Source organism: Rhinoderma darwinii, chromosome 5, assembly GCF_050947455.1.
Source record: "Rhinoderma darwinii isolate aRhiDar2 chromosome 5, aRhiDar2.hap1, whole genome shotgun sequence".
Lineage (NCBI taxonomy): Eukaryota > Metazoa > Chordata > Amphibia > Anura > Rhinodermatidae > Rhinoderma > Rhinoderma darwinii.
Genome location: NC_134691.1, coordinates 143,422,752 through 143,444,208, shown reverse-complemented (window position 1 = coordinate 143,444,208; position 21,457 = coordinate 143,422,752). Strand labels below are relative to the sequence as shown.

General features: G+C 39.7%; 1 protein-coding gene across 6 annotated transcripts in view; it reads right to left on the bottom strand.

The window, feature by feature from the left end:
* The window catches only part of KIF13A (kinesin family member 13A), a 223,616-nt gene that overhangs the window by 139,027 nt on the left and 63,132 nt on the right, over positions 1–21,457 (bottom strand). For all 6 annotated transcript variants that reach the window (XM_075826597.1, XM_075826595.1, XM_075826598.1 and 3 more), the window contains exons 3-5: positions 20,165–20,177; positions 7,291–7,351; positions 27–119 (exon numbers count right to left, since the gene is read on the bottom strand). In XM_075826597.1, the coding sequence (XP_075682712.1) occupies positions 27–119; positions 7,291–7,351; positions 20,165–20,177 (167 nt within the window). The remainder of the gene's footprint in view (positions 1–26; positions 120–7,290; positions 7,352–20,164; positions 20,178–21,457) is intronic.

The following is a 21,457-nucleotide window of genomic DNA, read 5'->3' as shown; positions in this document are numbered from 1 at the left end:
ACATACATTTACATTCACTCTCATACCTGTTTGCCCATATGCAAAAATGCATGCGTTGTATCCCTGAAAGGCATTATCAAGAATTCCCTCCCCAAGGCACTTAAAAACCGTTTCCTGACCTGCAAAATAATAGAGTAAAATGATAATGTGCACAAATGACTCTTTTCATTACTTATACTCTGGTTTGGTGCTTTGAAAGACCCATAGAAAAGAAGGATGAAGAACAACAGTGCTTTAGTCTTCTTGTACACTTGCCAAGTGCAGTCAATCACGGAGTGTCATTACTTCCTCTCCTCTTCCGACAGCTGAGCTGAAAGAGTGACCGGCATACATTATACAGCCGGCTGCCAATGGAGTGCTGATCAGACAGTAAACTGATCCTCCTCTATACCAGGTATCAGACTTTCTGCGACCTACAGAATACATTATCATCTACCCTTATCCCACATATCATCAGTACATTTTTTGCCAGATGAAATAATATGTCATTTATAGGGGACAATTGCCGCAGAGCATGCATGTGCTGGATGAAGAGGGTTAGACTATATTGTTAATTTATGGACATATATTAACCCTTTCAGGACCAGACTCATTTTTGTTTTTATGCTTTTCTGTTTTTTTTCCTCCCTGCCTTCAAAAAGTCATAAGTTTTTTATTTTTTAATTGACACAGTCATATGAGGTTTTAATTTTTACCGGACAAATTGTACTTGCTGACGGTACGATTTAATATTATTTGCAATGTACTGAGAAGCTGGAAATAAATTCAGACTGAGGTGGAATTGGAAAAAAACAGCAGGTCCATTTTCTTATGGGTTTCGTTTTTACGGTGTACACTGTACGGTGAAAATTACACATTACCTTTATTCTGTGGGTCAGTACGATCATGGCGATAGCAAATTTATATAGTTTTTGTTATGTTTTAGTACCTTTAAAAAATTTTTAAATGTTTGAAAGAAACAAAAATGTTTTTGCATCGCCATATTGTGACCCCCATAACCTTTGTATATAGTACAGAGCTGTGTAAGGCGTCTTTTTGTACATGGAAAGATGTCGTTTTTATTAATACCATTTTGGGGAATGTCGGGCATTTCGATCACTTTTTATTCAATTTTTTTGGGGGGTTGAATTGGCAAAAAAACTGTGATTCGGCCATTTTGACAGTTTTTCCCGCTACGCGTTCACTGTACCGGAAAAATATTTTTATAGTTCGGCCATTTTCGGACACGGGGATACCGAATATATTTATGTTTATTTATTTTTATATGTGATCTAGGGAAAGGGTGATATGAAATTGTATATAATTTTTTATCGTTTTAAAAACATTTTTTATTACTATTTTTTAGCCCCTGCTGGGGGGCTTGAAATTTGTGATCATTAGATCGCTTATGCCATAGACTGCAATATCACAATATTGCAGTCTATGGCAAAATTAGGGCATTGCTATTAAACCTGAGGGTTTAAGTGCTTGTGATCAGAAATTTTTCTAAACATAAGCATTGCTGCTGTGTCCCACCTGCTGATCAACAGCAGGATTTTAAAAAACCCTTTTCAGACTTGCTAGCTGCTTTGACAGTCCCCCCGACAACAGACATCAGAAAAAAGAATGATAAGACTAGTTAAATTCCACATGCCCGATCATTTTTATTCCATTAGGAAATCCCCCTCCCCATTATATAAATAAACATGCACGCTCGGTCAAGCTTCTTGGACCCTCCTTTGTTGGCCATTGGATTCCTGTTAGATCTCAACAGGCAACATCATGTAAGAAGTTCTAGATTGTTGGTGCGTATAATATAATGTTCACACATATCTGCCAAAGCTGCAAGGTCACAAAGTTACTTCATATAATTACCCAGTGGCAGGAAAAGAAACGCAGTTATTGCCTCAGAGATATGTGTATTGTTACATCAATTGTACAAACAGAATTAGGGTTGATGACACTACCACATTATGGCTCTGCCACACGCACTCTATGGTATGGGGCTGCAGGGACCTGATGTGCCTCTGTCGAGGCTCCATGCCCACGGCTCTGCTATGTGTTGATTTCTATATTTCAAGCCATAGTAAAAAATACCAGGCATCATCTAATACAAAGAATTCTCCTATCGCCTATTAAACTCCAGACGATGATCACATACTACACATTGTGACACAGACCTATGGACAAGGAGCATCTAGAACTAGCCATACAAAGATCTCGCTCGGAGCCCCTGGTTACTTTTGTGCTATAAATTTTGTACTAAAATTGCTTTCAAGTATCAGCAGTGTAAATGGCAGAATTGTAATTTTTGACTCAGTAAATATTGTAATAAATCTCTTCCCATGGCCTTGCTCCAATTGACTCCTATTCATAAAGTGACCAAGTAATTACAATGTATATTTCTTTCTGATGAATTAGCACATGATGTTCATACATCCTGGAAAAAAATCAGTCAGAGCTAGATGTCATATGTCATATATGTAATATAATAAATTTATGGTTTTACAGTTTTCATTATTTATTAAAAACAAATACATTTATAAAAATGATCATCATGAAAACTTTTTGAGCAACTAGAAAATAAGTAAGTTATAAATCAGGTAAATGCATATAACTATTTTGATTTATTGATTGTATTGAGTAAACCTGGACATAGACACACGGCTATTTTTTCATTGGATACAATGAGTCTTTTTACAATGTTAATTTGTGTTTACCAAAGTGAATAAATTTAAATGCGTATATAATCATTTAAAAAAATATATATGTTGCATGTTTAACAATTTTCCTTGGCCGTTATAATGTAATAAGGACATATAATTGGCAATCTAAAAAAAAATGTTCACATGCGGCAGCCTTTGTATAATGAACACTAACAGTGCCCGATGGAACCCATTGACTTTAACGGGCTCCGTTGGGTTTCCGTTAGGCGGGGGCGTTGTTTTATCCGAAGTTGTAGTGCAGCATTCTGCAATATTTCTGTTAAGGATCTGCCAGGCACAGCTTCTGTATCTACGCCCATAGGTAATCAGTCTGCACCTGCTTCTATGTCTGTGAGACTGACTCCATCTTCCACCACTCAGGATGCAGGCTTAGGAGTGGGAGAGCCTATCACAGCCTGTCTATTTATACCTGCCTTTCCTGTTCCTCCTTGCTTGTGATTCTTCTCGTTTGGTTTCCTGGCCCTGCTGCAGCTTCTTGAACTATTTGACCCTGCTTGATATTGACCCTGGCTTACTGACTACTCTCCTGCTCTGCGTTTGGTACCTCGTACACTCCTGGTTTGACTCGGCTTGTTCACTACTCTCCTGCTCTGCGTTTGGTACCTCGTACACTCCTGGTTTGACTCGGCTCGTTCACCACTCTTGTTGCTCACGGTGTTGCCATGGGCAACTGCCCCTTTTCCCTTGCTTCTGTGTACCCTTGTCTATTTGTCTGTCGTGCACTTACTGAGCGTAGGGACCGTCGCCCAGTTGTACCCCGTCGCCTAGGGAGGGTCGTTGCAAGTAGGCAGGGACTGAGTGGCGGGTAGATTAGGGCTCACTTGTCTGTTTCCTTACCCCATCATTACAATTTCCTCTAGCCTTTTTCACCTAAATTGTGACAAAGGCCCCTAACCAAGCCCCCGACGCAGATGTGAACAAAGATCCAAATCCAAGTAACAAAATTTATTTTTTTTAGCTCCTGTTTTTAACCCCTAACGCTTACTCATAGTATAGTGTAAAGTTATAGAACTTTCAAATAAACTTGTGTATGTGTTTGAAATAGCCATGTTTTTAAGATGTATGCTTGCAGTCATTGAAATCGTAGCTTCATTGTTTACTATTAGAAGATGAGTCTTTCATGGTCATGTGCTGGTCCCACAGGTGCATGGCTCGTTACAGTACAGTACTATCTTGTAACTGGCCGAGCTCCTGTGTGATGATCACATGAACAGGACAGAGATTTATTCTCTGAATGTAAATAATGAAGCGTCCATATCAATGACTGAAAGCGAACGTCGTGAAAACTAGGACAAACTGATATAGGAAGTGTATTACAAGTGTATTCGAAAATTTTATATGTTTTCATTATATAGTTATTAAACTTTATTTGATGAAACAGGAAAACCCCTTTTAAATAGGCTTTGGTGCTAAATGTAGATCCAAAGTGAAGCTACACTTTTAATCCAAGAATCAAAAATGATCACATATCCACAGGATTAATGATCATTTTCTGAATCGCAAGAACGGGGGTCCCGAACCCCCATATGCTCCTCAACCGCAGTGAGGACATTGAATGGAGCGGCAATTGAGAATGCGCGCTGCTGCTAGGCTGTTTCCGTTGTTCTCATAGACATTGAATGGAGCGTCGGACGCATGCTTGACCGCCGCACCCAGCGATTAGACAATTATCACCTATTCTGTTAATAGGTAATCATTTTTGATTCTGCAAATACCCCTTTAAGGGAATCTGAATGGAAAATCATCCCATCTGAACCAGCAAAGCAAATGAAGATAAAAAAAATGTAAAAAATCTTCCTAGTCAACCTCGATGTAGCCGGAGTGGAGATACACGCATACCATTCTCAAAGACGGAATGTTTAACCAGCATATACTATTATTTATTGCTTAATAAGAAGCAGAGGTCTAAGCAAGCGAACCTGCTACCTATATACAGTATATATAAATATATCTCTATATATATAGATATAGAGATATATATATATCTATATCTATATATATATATATATATACACAGATGGAAAGCAGTTGTATAGGCCTGCTCTTGTTTACACTGTGCTATCCTGAGATAGATATTCTATCTGCCTGCTCCAATACATAGCCAAGGAACATTTGCAAACTAATGGTCAAGGTCTGTAATGGTCAAGGTCTGTAATGTTCAAGGTCTGTAATGGTCAAGGTCTGTAATGTTCAAGGTCTGTAATGGTCAAGAGCTGTAATGGTCAAGAGCTGTAATGGTCAAGGTCTGTAATGGTCAAGGTCTGTAATGGTCAAGGTCTGTAATGGTAACACAAAAATAATGAACAGACAGGAACAATACTACAAGAATAAAACAAGTGATTTATTTGAATGTGACTCATTCTAACACTTTTTTCAAGAACCAAGAAAGAAACATGAGGATAACTTATTTCCATTACGAGGTCAAAGGCCCAACCACTGCCTAACAAAAATGCTGACCAAAAATACCGCACACGCTCATTATTGATTTTACTGATCTCAGTTCAGCGTAAGTATAGCTGTAACTGTCAGAGGAAAATATTATCTCTGTACAATTCTTCTTGTAGAACGCCCCAAGGACATGAGAGATTCAATGAGAATCTGATACCTGCTATGTATAGCAAAGCAGGATGGTAATATACATTTAGAAGGAATATGTCCCCTGAGCTGAGATCTTGGGGGCCACAGCTATACAGGCAGATAGATATGAGTCCATGTAGATATGAGTATATAAAAAATGTCAGCGCTTTATTTTAGGGCATCTATAGGATACCCTTCTAAAGGGAAATTAGTAGGTGCACCTGAACCCACTTATCTCCAGTCAATCTTTCAATCAAAAGAGGCACAGCTTATGTGAGGGCTCCATGTGGGCACTTAAACTCTTTCTAAACTGAATGAGTCTGAGCGGCATTTGTATATCGCAAAGGTACCCCCACTATCCGTCCTTTAGCATATCATTTTAGAGAACCCCTTAAATAAACAGCTCTATCTGCTATTAAATAGCTGAAACTTTTTTGTACATTCTCTGCAAACTCTTGTAACTGGGACACATTAGGGCCTCATATAGATAACCTACTAACTGTCAACTATAGGCTACCTGATAACATACATAAATACCTCTTTCCTCTGTAATTCAGAAGCACTTAGAGGGGCAAAACAACAAACTTTTCTGTAGCCCTGACAACCCAGGAGCAGAATTAGGTCTAAGGGGTAACAATGTGGGGCATTTAGTGGATTTTGTTTGGGGGCCATATAGTGGCTTCAAGTGGTCACTAGTGGCCACTAGTTAAACTTGCAGAGGGTGTTGGGCAGAAGGCCTGTTTAACCTATTCCTGCCCTGTAATAGTACATTGCGGCTCACGGTTAGTTAACCCAAGTTGTCAAGCTATTAAGACGTTGTGATATCGCCGACTCAGGAGCTGAACCGACGCTATCACTTGCGGGTGTCGGCTGTAATATGCAGCCGACATCCCGCTCTAACAGTCGGGATCGGATAGGACTCCAATCTCGGTTGTTTAAACCCTTAAAAGCCACAGTTAATGGTTACACAGAAGAGGCCCCCCTGCTTCTTCTGTCACTCCATCTGCCACCCGCGATCGCAGCGTTCTTGTGGGGTTACTATGGCAGCTTTGGGGCCTATCAATGTCCCCCAGGTGTCCCATACAAGGAAGCTGAAAAGTCAAATTTATTCCCTGTACAAAGCCCTCTATTTTGGAAAAATAAAAAAATATACATATTTGGTATCGCCACATTCATAACGACCTTTTAGACTATAGTTATCCCACATGGTAAATGTTGTAAAAAACAAAGACTAAGAAACAATGCCAAAATTGCTGTTTTTTAATCATCTCGCTCCAAAAAAACAAACTGAATAAAAAAAGTGAGCAAAAATAGTATGTGCCCTAAAATTATATTCATGTAAACTATATTTTGGCCCGCAAAATGAGAGCCCTCATAGAGCTCTTTTGATGGAAAAATGTTGGGAATTTTTGAATGCAGCGACATCAATTAAATTTTTTTCCTAAAAAAGCGTTTTTATTAGGCAAAAGTAGAACAACAAAAAAAACCTATATACATTTGGTGTTCCCATAATCACAGCGACCCACAGAATACAGTTATGTCATTTATACTGCATGGTAAAAAATGTATCTGGTCCCGCAAAAAATAAGCCCTTATATGGCTAATTTGATGGAAAAATAAAAAAAGTTATGGCTTTCGGAGCGTGGAGATGAAAAAAAACACAAAATTGATGCGTTCTTTGGTCCAAAATATGCCACATCCCTAATGGGTTAAAGGGAACATGATACTTGATATGCAAGTGCTCCTGCACTGCACACTGCAAGCCCCGCCCCTCTTCCCTGAGTGACAGCTCTAGCGGTCTCCTGATTGTCCTCCAGAGCTGTCACTCAGAATAGAGAGTGGCACTTGCGAGTGCTGCGCTGAGGGAATCAAACGTCGGTTTCTGCCATATTATATTTTATTTACCTGCATATATTATTTCGGCCATTTGTGCTTTAATTTCACAAATAATCTAAGAATAGTTTTATTCATAGTAATTTCATCAAGAAGTAAGCTTATTATGTTATACCTGCATATTTCTCTGTGTTTTTCTCATCTATCGACCAGAAGCAGTAATCGAATGCAAATACCTATAAGTATGAGAAAACGACAATGTTAGATGAGAATTTGCAAGTCTAGCGATTTTAAAAGTTGAGCCGTGTGAAATAAGATTGTTTACATTTTAGTTTTTTTTACAATTAATGAATACTGCAGCCGATCAAATACCGAAATACATTTATAAACAAGTTTCAAAATAAATCCCATTTTTTTCAGAATGTATCCATGTACAACTGTGGCAGCAAGGGACATCATTTACCACAGACAGAAAAACCTTTGCAATTATCAGTAATTTAAAAAAATAAATAAATGGATAGAAACCTTACTCCATCACATTGACTTTAATGCCAAAAAATTGAAGTTTTTCCAATTTGTGTTTCTTACATGAAAGCAATGGACGATAAACCATACGCAAAGGATCACATAAAATATTTACTCATTTGTCATCTATACCTAAGCAAAAAAATCATATATATATATTGGCCGAGGACATGGTGTCTGAGGCACAGTTGAGTTTTTTTTTACTCAGCAGTTTTTCTCTCTCTTACCAAATACAACCAAACTCTATTTTACGCGACAAACCTAATTTCTCTCCTTTCCAGTTCCTTATTATTATTTCGACGTTAGAAGTAACAACAACAGGTAAGTGTTATTGGACGTGGTGGACAAGCGAGCTGAAGCGTAGGATTTTCGAGTGAAAGTGGTGGACAATCGAGTTGGAGCGTAGGATATTCGAGTAGGAGTGGTCGAGTTGTGGATATTCGAGTAAGAGTGGTGGGAGTGGTCGAGTGGTGAATAAGTGCGGCAGGGGGGGAAAGCCAGAGGTGGTGAAGAGGGGGAAAGCCCGAAGAGGCTAATAAACGCCCAAAGAGACTAATAAAAGCCCGAAGAGGCTAATAAACGCCCAAAGAGACTAATAAAAGCCCGAAGAGGCTAATAAACGCCCAAAGAGACTAATAAAAGCCCAAAGAGACTAATAAAAGCCCAGAAGAGGCTTATAAACTCCCAAAGAGGCTAATAAAAGCCCGAAGAGGCTAATAAAAGCCCGAACCGGCTAAAAAACGCCCAAAGAGGCGTAACCACCTTAAGTGGCGTAACTGCTCTAAAGAGTGAAACAACCTTAAAAGGCGTAATTGTTTTAAAGAGTATAATTGCCTTAAAGGGTGTAACTGCACTAAGAAAATGCCGCCAAAAAGAACAAATTTGTCTGAAGACGACATAATCGCTAAAAGACAAAGGAAAAAAAGGAGGCTCAGAGAATAAGGAGAGCAACTATGAGTGCAGAGGAACGCCAGGAACAACGAGAAACCAATTCCCAAAACAAGATGTTAAGAAGGCAAACCCAATACTTATCATTATTCCTTTTGCTAGCAAACCCGTGTAATGAGTTTTCTATACTAGTAAATAAATAATGGAACTAACATATAGGGTTGCGCAGAGTTGAATAAAAATGTTACATTACTTGTTTCTTGTGTGGCATTTGCCTTGGGACTATTGGCAGGGACTGTGCACACAATGCTTGCCCTTTGTTGCCCTACTGATAATGGGTCTTCTAGTACAAGAACCAAATAATTTAAAGTGGAGTTTTGTGTCCCTAAAGAAGATTGCATTATATATGATATATATTTATGTTATATAGATTTAATGAGCCCACTTCTGACACATACTTTAGGTAAGGCAAAAGTCATTTATGGCATATCCATATCCAAAATCCGCCACATAATGTATATGGATATGCCATAAATGTCTGATAGATGCGGGTCCCAACTCTGAAACCCGTACCTAGTCCGAGAATGACCCCCGTATTTCCTGGTTCCGTGGCTGCAGATTCCAGACGGGGGCTAGTGGAGATAGGGCCACACGCATGCCATTCTGTTCAATAGAGTAGAATGGAGAGAATGGCGTGCGCCGTCCTCTCTCCACTGGCCCCCACCTGGAATCTGCGGCCTGCGACCGCCGTGCCGGACAAATCGGAGGTTGGGTGACAACCGTATTCAATAAAGGTGTGAGTTCCAGAGCTCGGACATTTATGGCATATCCTGTGAATAAGTCAAAAACGTCTAAGATGGGAATGTCCCTTTAATGATCAAGCATCTTTTCTTTTTTCAATGTCGCATTTTAAAAGCAATAACTTTTTTATTTTTTTGTAGATAATTACAGTGTGAGGGCTTGCTTTTTATGAGATAAGTTGTATTTTTTTAATGTCATCATTTTGGGATACATATAAATTTATTGATTTTTTGGGGGGGTAATGGAAAAAAAACCCAGTACTTCCGCCATACATTTTTGCATCTTTAATTTACGCCGTTTACCATCTGGCATAAATAACATACTAACTTAATTATGTGGGTCGATACGATTACGGCGATACCAAATTTATATTTTTTTTTTATGTTTTACTATTTTTGCTGGTTCCTATCTATTCTGAATTCATTTTTTTGGAACTAGGCCTAAGAGAAGATTAAGTCTACAATATATAGGTCAGGGATCCCTTGTGTGAGGTCGACTTGTCATGGCAGGTGGGCTCACACAATTTTATTAAAATGTTTGCTAATAAAATGTATAAGTATAGCAGTAATGCAAATTAAATGAATCCATATATTCAATGTTTACATATGTCTTAGCGCCCGCTGCTGCATCTTTGGGTTTGTTTTGCTATTGCGGTCACAGTAGATTTGCCCATTCATATTTATTTCATTTTGTTAGAAGGTGCTGGCTAACTTTGGGGATGAATTAATGAAAGGCTATACACCAGTATTTTGGCAAAAAAAAGTTGCAAATTATGGCGCACGCAATATTTGTGCAGTAATTTGTAACTTTTTGCCGCTTTACGCCGCCTTCTTCGGTCACAGGCCAACGACCCTTCAATATATAGGTTATTATAGGTTATTGCTAACTGGTATTTGGGACTAGAAGTCCTGGAGGCTCTAAGTAGGTGACAACACCAAATCTGCGAAAGAGAAAGACATGTTCTCTGTTGCTAAGCAGCAGCCCAAAACATATATGGGCCAGAGCATGGCAAACAGTACGGTTCAAAGATTGTTAATTAGGGAGTCTTAGAGACTACCTTATGGAGGATTACAATAGGAAATATCAATGGAAACCAAAGTTTCCCTTTAAATTTATATCCAGTTTCCTGCTAGTTATATTGGTTTCTGAAATACTGAGTGACAAAAAATAGGTCTGTCATTGCAGCCTCAACATTGGTAGCCCAGCTTTCCTAAAATCTTCTCTGCCAGTATCACTGCATACTAAGGCTAATCTGATTTTGGAGTTAGGAAAACTGGGTCAAAACCTCCCTGGGGGCAAAGATGATGGTCATATATCCCAGGGACAAATATAACAAAAATTTCAACCTGAAAGAAGAGGACCATAGTTAGTTTGAAGTAAAATATGAGCATGCCAACATACATAGCATTTTTTTTATTGCCGATTTTGGGCTCAGTGGCATTTTTATCGAAGCACAGCATGCTCTAGGTATGGCTTTACAATTTTAAAAGACATTGGTGCTTTTATCTGCTTTTTTCATGCAGTTTAAAACAACAGATAAAATTACTGTGTGAAGGAGACCTAAGGCCGGGTTCCCACGTAGCGTAAACGCTGCGGAATTTCCGTAACAGAATTCTGTGCGGAAATTCCGCAGCACATTCAAAGAAATCTCATCCACATGCTGCTCACAATTTCCACACAGAAATCCGAGAATGCTGTGGATTTTCGCAAGTTCACTGGGGATTTCACCCTTTTCAATGTAGAAGGTGAAATATGCAGTCAAATCTGCAGCAAAATCTGCAACTAACGCAAAACATTTTAAAACACGTAAAAAATAGTAACATGTTTTTAAAGTGTAACTAGACTTTCAAAAACTTCTGACAGCTCCATCCTCCAGCATTCACTGTGCCGTGAGCGATTAGCGGCTCGGAACAGACAGGCGCGATTCAGTGATGTCATGGCACCTGTCTGTGCCGACTCACTCATAACACAGGGCAAAGGAGGAGAAGGATCTCCTCCGCCACCCCTCGTGGGAGCCGGGATAGGTAAGTAATTTTATTATTTTTCTATTATCCACATATGGGGGCATTATACTGTATAGAGGGGGATGATATGGTGGCAGCTATGAGGGGCATTATACTGTATGGGGGCATTTGTGTGGGGCATTATACTGTGTTGGGCAGTTATGAGGGGCATTATACAGTATAGGGGGGGCTGATATGGTGGCAGCTATGGGGGCATTACACTGTGGGGAGACAGCTATGGGGGCATTATACTGTATTTGGTGCTGATATGGTGGTAGCTATGGGGGCATTACAATGTGCGGGGACAGCTATGGGGGCATTATACTGTATGGGGGTATTTATGGGTGGCATTATACAGTGTTGGGCAGTTATGGGGGGCATTATACTGTATGGGGTCTGCTATGGGGGCATTATACTGTATGGGGGTATTTATGGGTGGCATTATACAGTGTTGGGCAGTTATGGGGGGCATTATACTGTATGGGGTCTGCTATGGGGGCATTATACTGTGTGGGGCAGTTATGGGGTCATTATACTGTGTGGGGCAGCTATGCGGGTCATTGTACTGTATGGGGATAGCTATGGGGGGGGCATTATACTGTGTGGGGGGCAGCTATGGGAGCATTATACTGTATGGGGGCAGCTACGGGCAGCATTATACAGTATGGGGGCAGCTACGGGGAGCATTATACTGTGTGGGAGCGGCTATGAGGGTCATTATACTGTGTGGGCATCCATGGGGGCTGTTGGGCAAGTCGGCTGGGCATAGGCGCGGCAGGGTCTTGTGGTGTTTGGGAGGGGTAGGGGGGCCCAAGCTGAATTCTTGCACCAGGGCCCATGAGCCTTTAGCTACGCCCCTAACTGGGACCCCCATCGATCGCTAAAACGAAGCGGCAGAAGCTCTCGGAAAGGCGAGCAGTTGGTGTATGGGCTCATAGACTTTCTATTGAGTTCATACACCGTTACCTCAGCTTTCCGAGAAAAGCCGATTAGTAACCAAGCGCTCACCCAAGCGATTCTGTCGCTTCGTTTTAGCGATCGGTGGGGATCTCAGTGCTCGTACCACCATCGATCAATACTTCTGACATGTCAGTATGACATTACCAGTAACAAGTAAACTTTTTGTTTTGTATGTCAGTATGACATCAGAAGTTTTCTGAAAGTTTAGTTAACCTAAGGCCCTGTGAACATGGAGTATTTTGCAGGAAAAAAATCTTACATATTTTGACCTGCCTTTTTCTTGCCGTGCTTTTCGAAGCTTTTTCGCCCGCGGCCAATGAGCACTGCGGGCAAAAAAAATGCAGCGAAAGACTCTTTTCTGCCTCCTATTGATTTCAATGGGGGGGTCAGAGGCGGAACCGTGGCAAAAAGGGCATGTTGCGTTTCCAAGTCAAAATCATCGCCAAAAAAGTCTGTGCGAACTGGGCCTTTTAGTGCAGGATGACACACACAGATTTACTGCAGTTTTTGGCTCAGTTTTTTTTAGCCAAACCCAGAAGTGGACCTAAAAGAAAAGAAAGGTATATATATTTTAAAAAAATTAAAAAAAATAAAAAGAGACTAGTGCATCTCCTTTTTTTACGTGCACTTATTTGTTTGCCTCCAAAAATGGAGCCAAAAACTGCATCACACACTGTGTGTGCGATCCTGGTCTTATGGCATTTTTACATGCGCTTTTTGGTGGCGTTTTTTATTTAGTGTCATTTTGTACAGGCGGTTTTTGTGGCATTTTTGAAAATCTATAGAGAAGAAACACTATACCCATATCATGGTGCATTTTATAAAATTGTCACTGATCTCAAAAATGCATTCTTGTATTAAAACTATAGACTATAAAATAACATCTTCTGACTGCAGCGTTCTAGACCCCAAAACAGTGTGATAAAATGCTGAGAAAAATTCCCCTGAAAATGCATCAAAAGCTATATAAGACTTACCAACAAGCACCACAAAGTAACTGAATACCAATATAAAGAAATGACTTTGGCAGAGTGTGTTACAGCGAATGTTTGGACGTTTTCCAGAGATCTTTTGATTAAAATTTCAGTCTTCTAAAAAGAGGAAACTACTCGTTTTTACTGAATGAGCAGCCTCACGAGAAAAAAATCTCATAATGTGACCTGAGACATGAAGTGACAGAGACATACAAAAATTCCATTGTTCCAGAACTGGGCACTCACTGAGCCAGTACATGAGTGGTCCTAGCAAAGCGCAACAAGAACAGAGGTCACTGGAGATCATCTTTCTATATGTCTGCTTTCATCCATCACACTCTCAAAAGGCTGGGGCACTGAAAACCGGTCACAAAATAGACAGCAAGGCCATGGTCGAATTATACTTGCCAACTGTAATATTGTCTGGGAGTCTCCTGGAAATGCAGACAAGTATCCCACAAAAAGCATTAGGCCTATTCTGCTGACAGAAATAAGCGCCAGGAGAGAAAGTGACAGCATTTATGGTGCACTTTGGCACTTGTTACGTCTACTTATCTGCATTCCATCCCTAAGTTCAAGCATACTTTCTCCCAACTTAGTCTAGGACTGGAAGCCATCTTGAATAACTGCATAACTTCATGGATAGAGCTACCCTGCCCTGTTCTTTCCAGGCCGCTGTTTGAGTTACTCTCTATGACTACGACTGCCAGATCTATTAGGCTTCTTCCACACGGCAGTATTTTGGTCTGTATTTTGCATCAGTATTTAAGAGCCAAAAACCAGGGAGTGGTTACAAAACATGGAAGTGGTGCAATCTTTAAATTATACTTTTTCTCTGTGTAGGTTCCACTACTGGTTTAGGCTTTCAAATACGGATGCAAAATACTGACCTAAACACTGCCGTGTGAAAGTGACCTAAAGAGACTAGACAGGTCACGGATACAAGAAGTGATGACAAAATAAATGTTGTTTTGTTATTACATTTTTTTTTATTTGAAGCAAAGATCTCCCTGAAATAAATTCATGAAATTAGTAAACTATTGATAAAATAGGTTTTACGTTTCTCATCCCAATAGAGGATCCACTAAGCTGCTATCGGTTTGGTGCTCGCTAGACAGGGGTGCTGAGCCTAAGGAAACTTCCCGCTCTTTACCCTTAAAGGCTATGTAAACCTTTAAACACTTTTTATTTTATTTATTTTTTAAATAATGTATAACTTTTGAATTGGTTTATATAAAAAAAAAAAAAAATCTCCTTTTTGAGATACAGCTTCTATGTATCCTGGATACATAGAAGTTGTATCTTGTGCTGAAACCCAAATCCGTCAGGCCAGTGAAACTGGCGGCTTCGGTGACAGTGGGTCAAGACACGCAGTATCCACATGCTATCAATTACATTTACGTTATAAACTTAGATGTAATCTATAACAGGTGGATCCTGTGTGACCAGCGCTCACTGAAGCCATCAGTCACGCTGACATGACGAATTCGGGTTTCAGCGCAATATACAGAGGATACATAGAAGCTGTATATCTCTCAGTAAAAAAAATATATATTTTAAAAAAACAATTCAAAATTTGCATTATACACCGCAATACACTGTTTTGTTTTTTATTTTTTTTAAAAAAGGCTTACAAAGCCTTTAAATCCCACCCTTAACTTTCCCGGTTGGAGTCGGGAACATAGTCGGGAGTCATTAACAGATAAGCAGTCAGGTTGCAACACAACAGAAGAGAAGATGCGCATAACAGCTTCAAACATGGGCGTTCACCAGGACTCAACGCTGAATCCGGTCGAGGTGAGTAACAGTTTGTACAGCATAGCCATGGTGAATATTCATTTGATTGAGATGCAATGGGTCCACCCGTAAGGCTAGAACGACCATGGTAAAATAAATACCATATAGCAATGAAACAATCAGTATAAGATGCAATTGTACAATGCAAGCAGTTGAGGTCTGTGAGCGCCAATGTCCTACTTCTAAATGAAAGATAGCAGAAGTATTATATTACAACCGAATCCCTTCATGTAAACTTTGATATTTCTGTGACAGGAATTCTCCGTCAATTCTCAGGTTAATGTATCCCATAAACTCTATAGAACACCATGGACCCTTCATATTTGGAATTAACTATAATGTCCTGGAAGATTGAGACATATATGAATAATCTTTATTTCATAACATAAAAATATAATGAAAAGCCAACTATATTACTTCAATACTATTGAGTAATGACCTGGTTGGGTCTGGTCTCACAGGACACTGAGAATGTTGTATCGCTGTTTGCCAATTCAATCTAAAAGCAGAAATATGAATCACCGTCGAGGGATTATAATATAGTGCAAAAGCAAGCGGGAGATGAGGAACAAGCGAGCAGGGGATGCTTAGGAAGTCATGGTTAATTGCCTTCTGTTTTATCAATCTATAAAAAGCACAAGCATGTGAGCGCCATGGCGGAGAGCATTCCAAGCACAACAGCTTAGAGTCCATTCATTCTCTTAATATGTATAGTGCTTGTGTCTTCTAATACTTAGCCCTCCATTAACCTGTCTGGACATGTAGATGAATAAAGCGGGAAACATGCTGAAATGTAGCACTCGATAGTGATTATATTAATATATAAAGGACTACTTTATAATACTGTGCCCACAAAATAAAACGTTATTTTAAATTGGGTAAAGATGACATCATTGCATACTGCCCAAACATAACACAGCTCTTAATCTCCCTACAGCATGTCACCCGGTCTAAACGCATTCTCCCATCACAGTAAACTATAGCATATCATATGCCATCGGTAACAGATTGGGGAGGTCCACCAATCTCTGCAGGTTTCTCTGTTCTCCGCCGTTAGAGCAGGGCTGCAACTGTGTAATACAGCCATTGCCCGACTAATGATAGCTTAGGCACGTTGCTGTTCTCGGGATCAGCATGATGTGTTACGGCCAGCGCTAATGAGCAGCAGGCACTAAACACCAAGAACATGGGGGTGCTGTGCTGTGCGCGCTCCTTGTTCTCGGTCATCAGGGCCGGAACTGCCGAATCACATCATGCTAGTGACTAAATTCATGTATTACAATACTGAGCTGTGCGGCCACACAAGTTAGTATTGAAATACATGAATTCACAGTATTAAACCATTTGAACATGCCACGATTTTTGTTTTCACTTACAGAATTAATAAAATTACAGTGATATATGTACCCATTAGCTCCCATTGTAAAGAAAAAAAATGTATACCACACGATATACATTCTTTTACTGCATTCCGTCCCCTTTTTTTTGTGGCCCGACGGAGGCCAAAAGGACACTCTTTTTACCTCTTTGGGTAAATGGAGCCTTAGGGTATGTTCACACGCTTAGCAAAAAACGTCTGAAAATAAGGAGCTGTTTTCAAGGGAAAACAGCTCCTGATTTTCAGACATCTTTTTAGCAACTCGCGTTTTCGCTGCGTTTTCTACGGCTCTTTTTGGAGCTGTTTTCAATAGAGTGTATGAAAAAACGGCTCCAAAACATCCCAAGAAGTGTCCTGTATTTTGACAGCGCCGCATAAAATAAAGGCTCGTGGGAACAGAACATCGTAAAACCCATTGGAGGCAATGGGCAGATGTTTGCCGGCGTAATGGAGCCGTCTTTTCAGGCGTAATTCGAGGCGTAAAACGCCTGAATTACATCTGAAATTAGGTCATGTGAACATACCCTAATAGATATGCTCAGCTCGATGCCAAGAGCTTTTCTGGCATACAAGCTTAATGTACATCAAAAATGTGATGAGCCTTATAAATATGGTGCATTGTTGCGACAAATTACACCACTCTCCCAGAATGAAAACGGTCAACCACAAATAAAACATGCTAAAAAGCTTTGGAAATATTGGCCACATGTTTGTCCCATTTTCAGCTACTTATTTATGCTAAAAAAAAATGGTGATAATTGAAGTTTCTCTATGTCTTGTGTTCACAATTACTGTAAATCAGGGAAGACAACACTCCAACACCTATTTAATAGTTGGCTGCTGGAAAATGTGTGGAATTTTGTATGGACTGTACAAGGGCAGGGAAAGCTGCAGCAAATAATTATAGGTCACAAATACTTGCTCTCTGAGGGGAGAAAATAATCTCCGTGGTCTCTGCCATTATATCTGATAGTGAAGCAGCTGCTGAAAGAATTTGACTCATCCCACGAAATTCCAGGAGGATTTAACGTATACATGCTGCACACACCAGCAGTGCTTTTCTTCTTCCCTGCCCCATCTCCATTGGCTTATCAGGTTGTTTATTGCTGAGAGAATACAGAACTTTCCCAAAAGTACACCCTTACCAAGCACATGGAGGTTCTCACAAACCTCTGTCCTGCTTTCACGGTACAACCATTTAGAGACAAGACACTTAGGCCTCAATAGATTTTCTATGTAGCTTTATTTTAAACGAGGAAAAAGTGTCACGAATTCTGAGCGCAGCCAATAGGGACCGAGCGCAGCCAACAGGGACCGAAACAGGATAGAGTTTGGAAGAAAGCCACAGGCTATGTTTACAATGCGTTAAGAGAATATGTTCATACAGTACATATGGCATACAGTCGCATACGTCAGGCTGTACTTTTGGCGCATACGTCAGGAGATTTTTCCGATGGGACATGAACAGAAACTTAGTTCTAGCCATATTACCTAGGAAATTCTGCACAAAGGTGCACATTTATTACGACCATTTTTCATGGTGAGATTCCTAAAAATTACCATTACATCTATGGCCCGTTTTACAGTAGTCAAATCTTATCTAGCACAAGATTCATCTGTTACATTCATTTCCCAGTGGGAAAGAAAAACTATTCTCGAATGGAAGAAATATTTCACAGTAAGTCACAGCATGACTGTTTTTTAGTACATACATATTTACATACACTTTAATGTCTTGTACCAAAGAAAGATTTATATTATACCTTAATGGTCGCATTAAAATATCATGGTTTATAATGCTCTGTATAATGGGGCCCTGGTCTCAGCGGCAAGACGTAGGTAATGGGATACCAAACCATGTTCTGGGTCCCAGCTTTATTAAAGACTATCTGATTTAAGGATGGTATCTAATCCCTAAAAATAGGTTTCTACAGACTCAATCTTATAAAAATAAACTTATGCCTTTAAAATTCAGGGCTGTTCCTGCTACGTCAGTCACCGGGGACCGCCACTGCTTCTTGGTGTCATTACTGTGTGATGGCGAATCATCCATCTCTGCATCACAACATGTGACCATGGCAGTCAATTAGTGCCCACCGGAGTGATGCCACTATGGACTACACATTAGTGAAATTTGTTTTTTTTAAATTGTGAGACAGTAGAAATCTATTCTTAGGCATCAGAAAACCCATTTACTGCTAGGCAAATGTAAAGGAGCCTAGGTCGTCTGGAAGAAATTGATAAATGCATAATCTGATGACAGCACCCACAGCAAGTGTGCATTTATCCCCACTTTCCTTGCCGTTCACCAGTCTGGGAAAACTGGATGAAAAATAAAGTGAGAGCTGTAGTGGCAGCCAAGCTGCCTATTACCCAGCTTTCTCAAAAACAGAAAAAACGAAGACTGGCTGAGTGGATAGGACAGCTTGATAGGACAAGCAAGGCCTTATATTTACTGGTGATTTTTAACTATTTAATTAACACTCAAATAAATAATATTCTTGATGTGTACAGTTATGAGAAATGTCTTAAATCCTAAATGGTGCCATTAAAAACTTCAACTTGTCCCACAAAAACAAACTTTCACACAGCTCCTTCCATTAAAGGGTTTTTCCAGCCAATAAAACTCTATGGCCTATTCTGTCCGACTCCCGGGACCCCCGCTGATCTGCTGTTTTGAAGGGGCAGCCACACTCTTACGAGCGCTGCTTCCCCCTCATTTCTTCTTGCTCACTGTGAATGTTAGACACAAATTTAGTAGCGATTTACAGGTATTGCAACATTTTCTCCCATTGAAGTGAATGGGAGAAGAGGCTGCAATACGTGTGAATCTCCAGTAAATGTGTCGAACATTCACAGTGAGCAAGAAGAAATGAAGGGGAAGCAGCGCTCGTAAGAGTGCTGCTGCCCCTTCAAAATAGCTGATCAGCGGGGGTCCCGGGAATCGAACCCCGACCCATCAGCTGTATTTTTATCAGCTGTAAAACCCCTTTAAGGCCCAATATAAGCTAGTCACTAAAGGGTTAAGTAAATAAGCAATATATTGAAGATAAAATATTGTCTAATCATTAATAAACTTGATCGTTCATTCATGAAAAACAATTGAATGATCTCCCACATATGGTTTATTGTTCTGCTGGTTGAAAGGGGTTGTTCAGGATTAGAAAATCTGCGCCACACCTGTCCTTGGGTTGTGTCTGGTATTGCAGCTCGGTTCTATTAAAGTGAATGGAGGCAAGGTACAATAACACACAAAATCCAAAAACAGGTGTGGCACTGATTTTAGATGAAAGAAGCCATGTTTTTATAATCCTGTGTAACCCCTTTAAGTTGTATACAGTAGCCTTAACCAAAGCAAAGATAACATTACCTGGCGCCTAATGGTTCTGTTATATGTAAAACAGACCTTAGAACACTTATCAGCTTGGAAAAATCCCTCGTTGTTAGAAGGGTCCTTCGACTATAAACTCATCACAGGGTCTACCGCTGCTGGCACCCCTAGAGATCAGCTATAATCTGTGGGAGAAGCGCCACTGCAGGGGAAGTGAAGCATTACACTGCTCTTTTTTAAATCAATCAGCTGCCCACGTAATGCACTGATGTGCCAGGTCCTCCATAGAAAGGTTTGCTCCTTATAGCTGCTCCACATTTTTATTGTATTTTAATTGAATAAAATTTAAAGTAATACAGGCAGAAATTAAAATCCTTACATACAATTCTTACCTTTGGTGGTTTTCTAGGAGATCAATGATTCAGCAGTGAAATAAAATTAGATGGGTCATCAGTGACATCCATGGGTGACAGAAAAAAAGAGAAAAGTGCAAAATTAGTACAGAGTTTAAATAAGCTTAATCTATACCACTACAACGTTGGCTCCCTCATCATGGTGAGGAAACACTGTAAACATTAGGAGCCAGTTACACAACCCCAGGAGCCAACATTACTTTTGTTTTTGTTTAGAGGCTGGGCAACAGGATCTGCTATAGACATTAACCCCTTAGTGACTAAGCCTGTTTTGGCCTTCAGGACCAGCCCCATTTTTGCCAATCTGACATGTGTCACTTTATGTGGTAATAACTCCAGAATGCTTTTACCTATCCAAGCGATTCTGGGATTGTTTTCTCGTGATATGTTGTACTTTATGATACTGAAAAAATTTTGTCATTAAATTCAATATTTATTTGTAAGAAACGCCAAAATTTAGAGAAAATTAGCAAAAATTAGCATTTTTCTAAATTTTAATGTATTTACTTGTAAAACAGATAGTAATACCACACAAAATACATACTAGTTTATATTTCCCATATGTCTACTTTATGTTTGCGTCGTTTTTTGAACATTCTTTTATTTTTCTACTACGTTACAAGGCTTAGAACTTTAGCAGCAATTTCTCATATTTTCAAGAAAATTTCAAAAGGCTATTTTTTCAGGGACCAGTTCAGTTCTGAAATGGCTTTGAGGGCCTTATATATTAAAAAGTCACCATAAATCACCCCATTTTGAAAACTGCACCCATCAAAGTATTCAAAACAGCATTCACAAAGTATTTTAGCCCTTTAGGCGTTTCACAGGAATTAAAGCAAAGTAGAGGTGAAATTTACAAATTTCATTTTTTTTCTTCAAAAATTCATTTGTAATAAATTTTTTCTGTACCACAGAAGGTTTTACCCAAGAAATGCAACTCAAGATTTATTGCCCAGATTCTGCAGTTTTTAGAAATACCCCACATGTGGCCCTAGCGCGGTTATGGACTGAAACACCGGCCTCAGAAGCAAAGGAGCACCTAGTGGATTTTGGGCCTCTATTTTATTAGAATATATTTTAGGTACCATGTCAGGTGTGAGGAGGCCTTGTGCTGCCAAAACAGTGGAAACACCCCAAAAGTGACCCCATTTTGGAAACTATACCCCTCAAGGAATTTATCTATGGGTATAGTTAGCATTTTGAACCCACAGTTTTTTTGCTAAATTTATTTGAATTAGTATGTGAAGGTGAAAATCTACTTTTTTTGTGAAA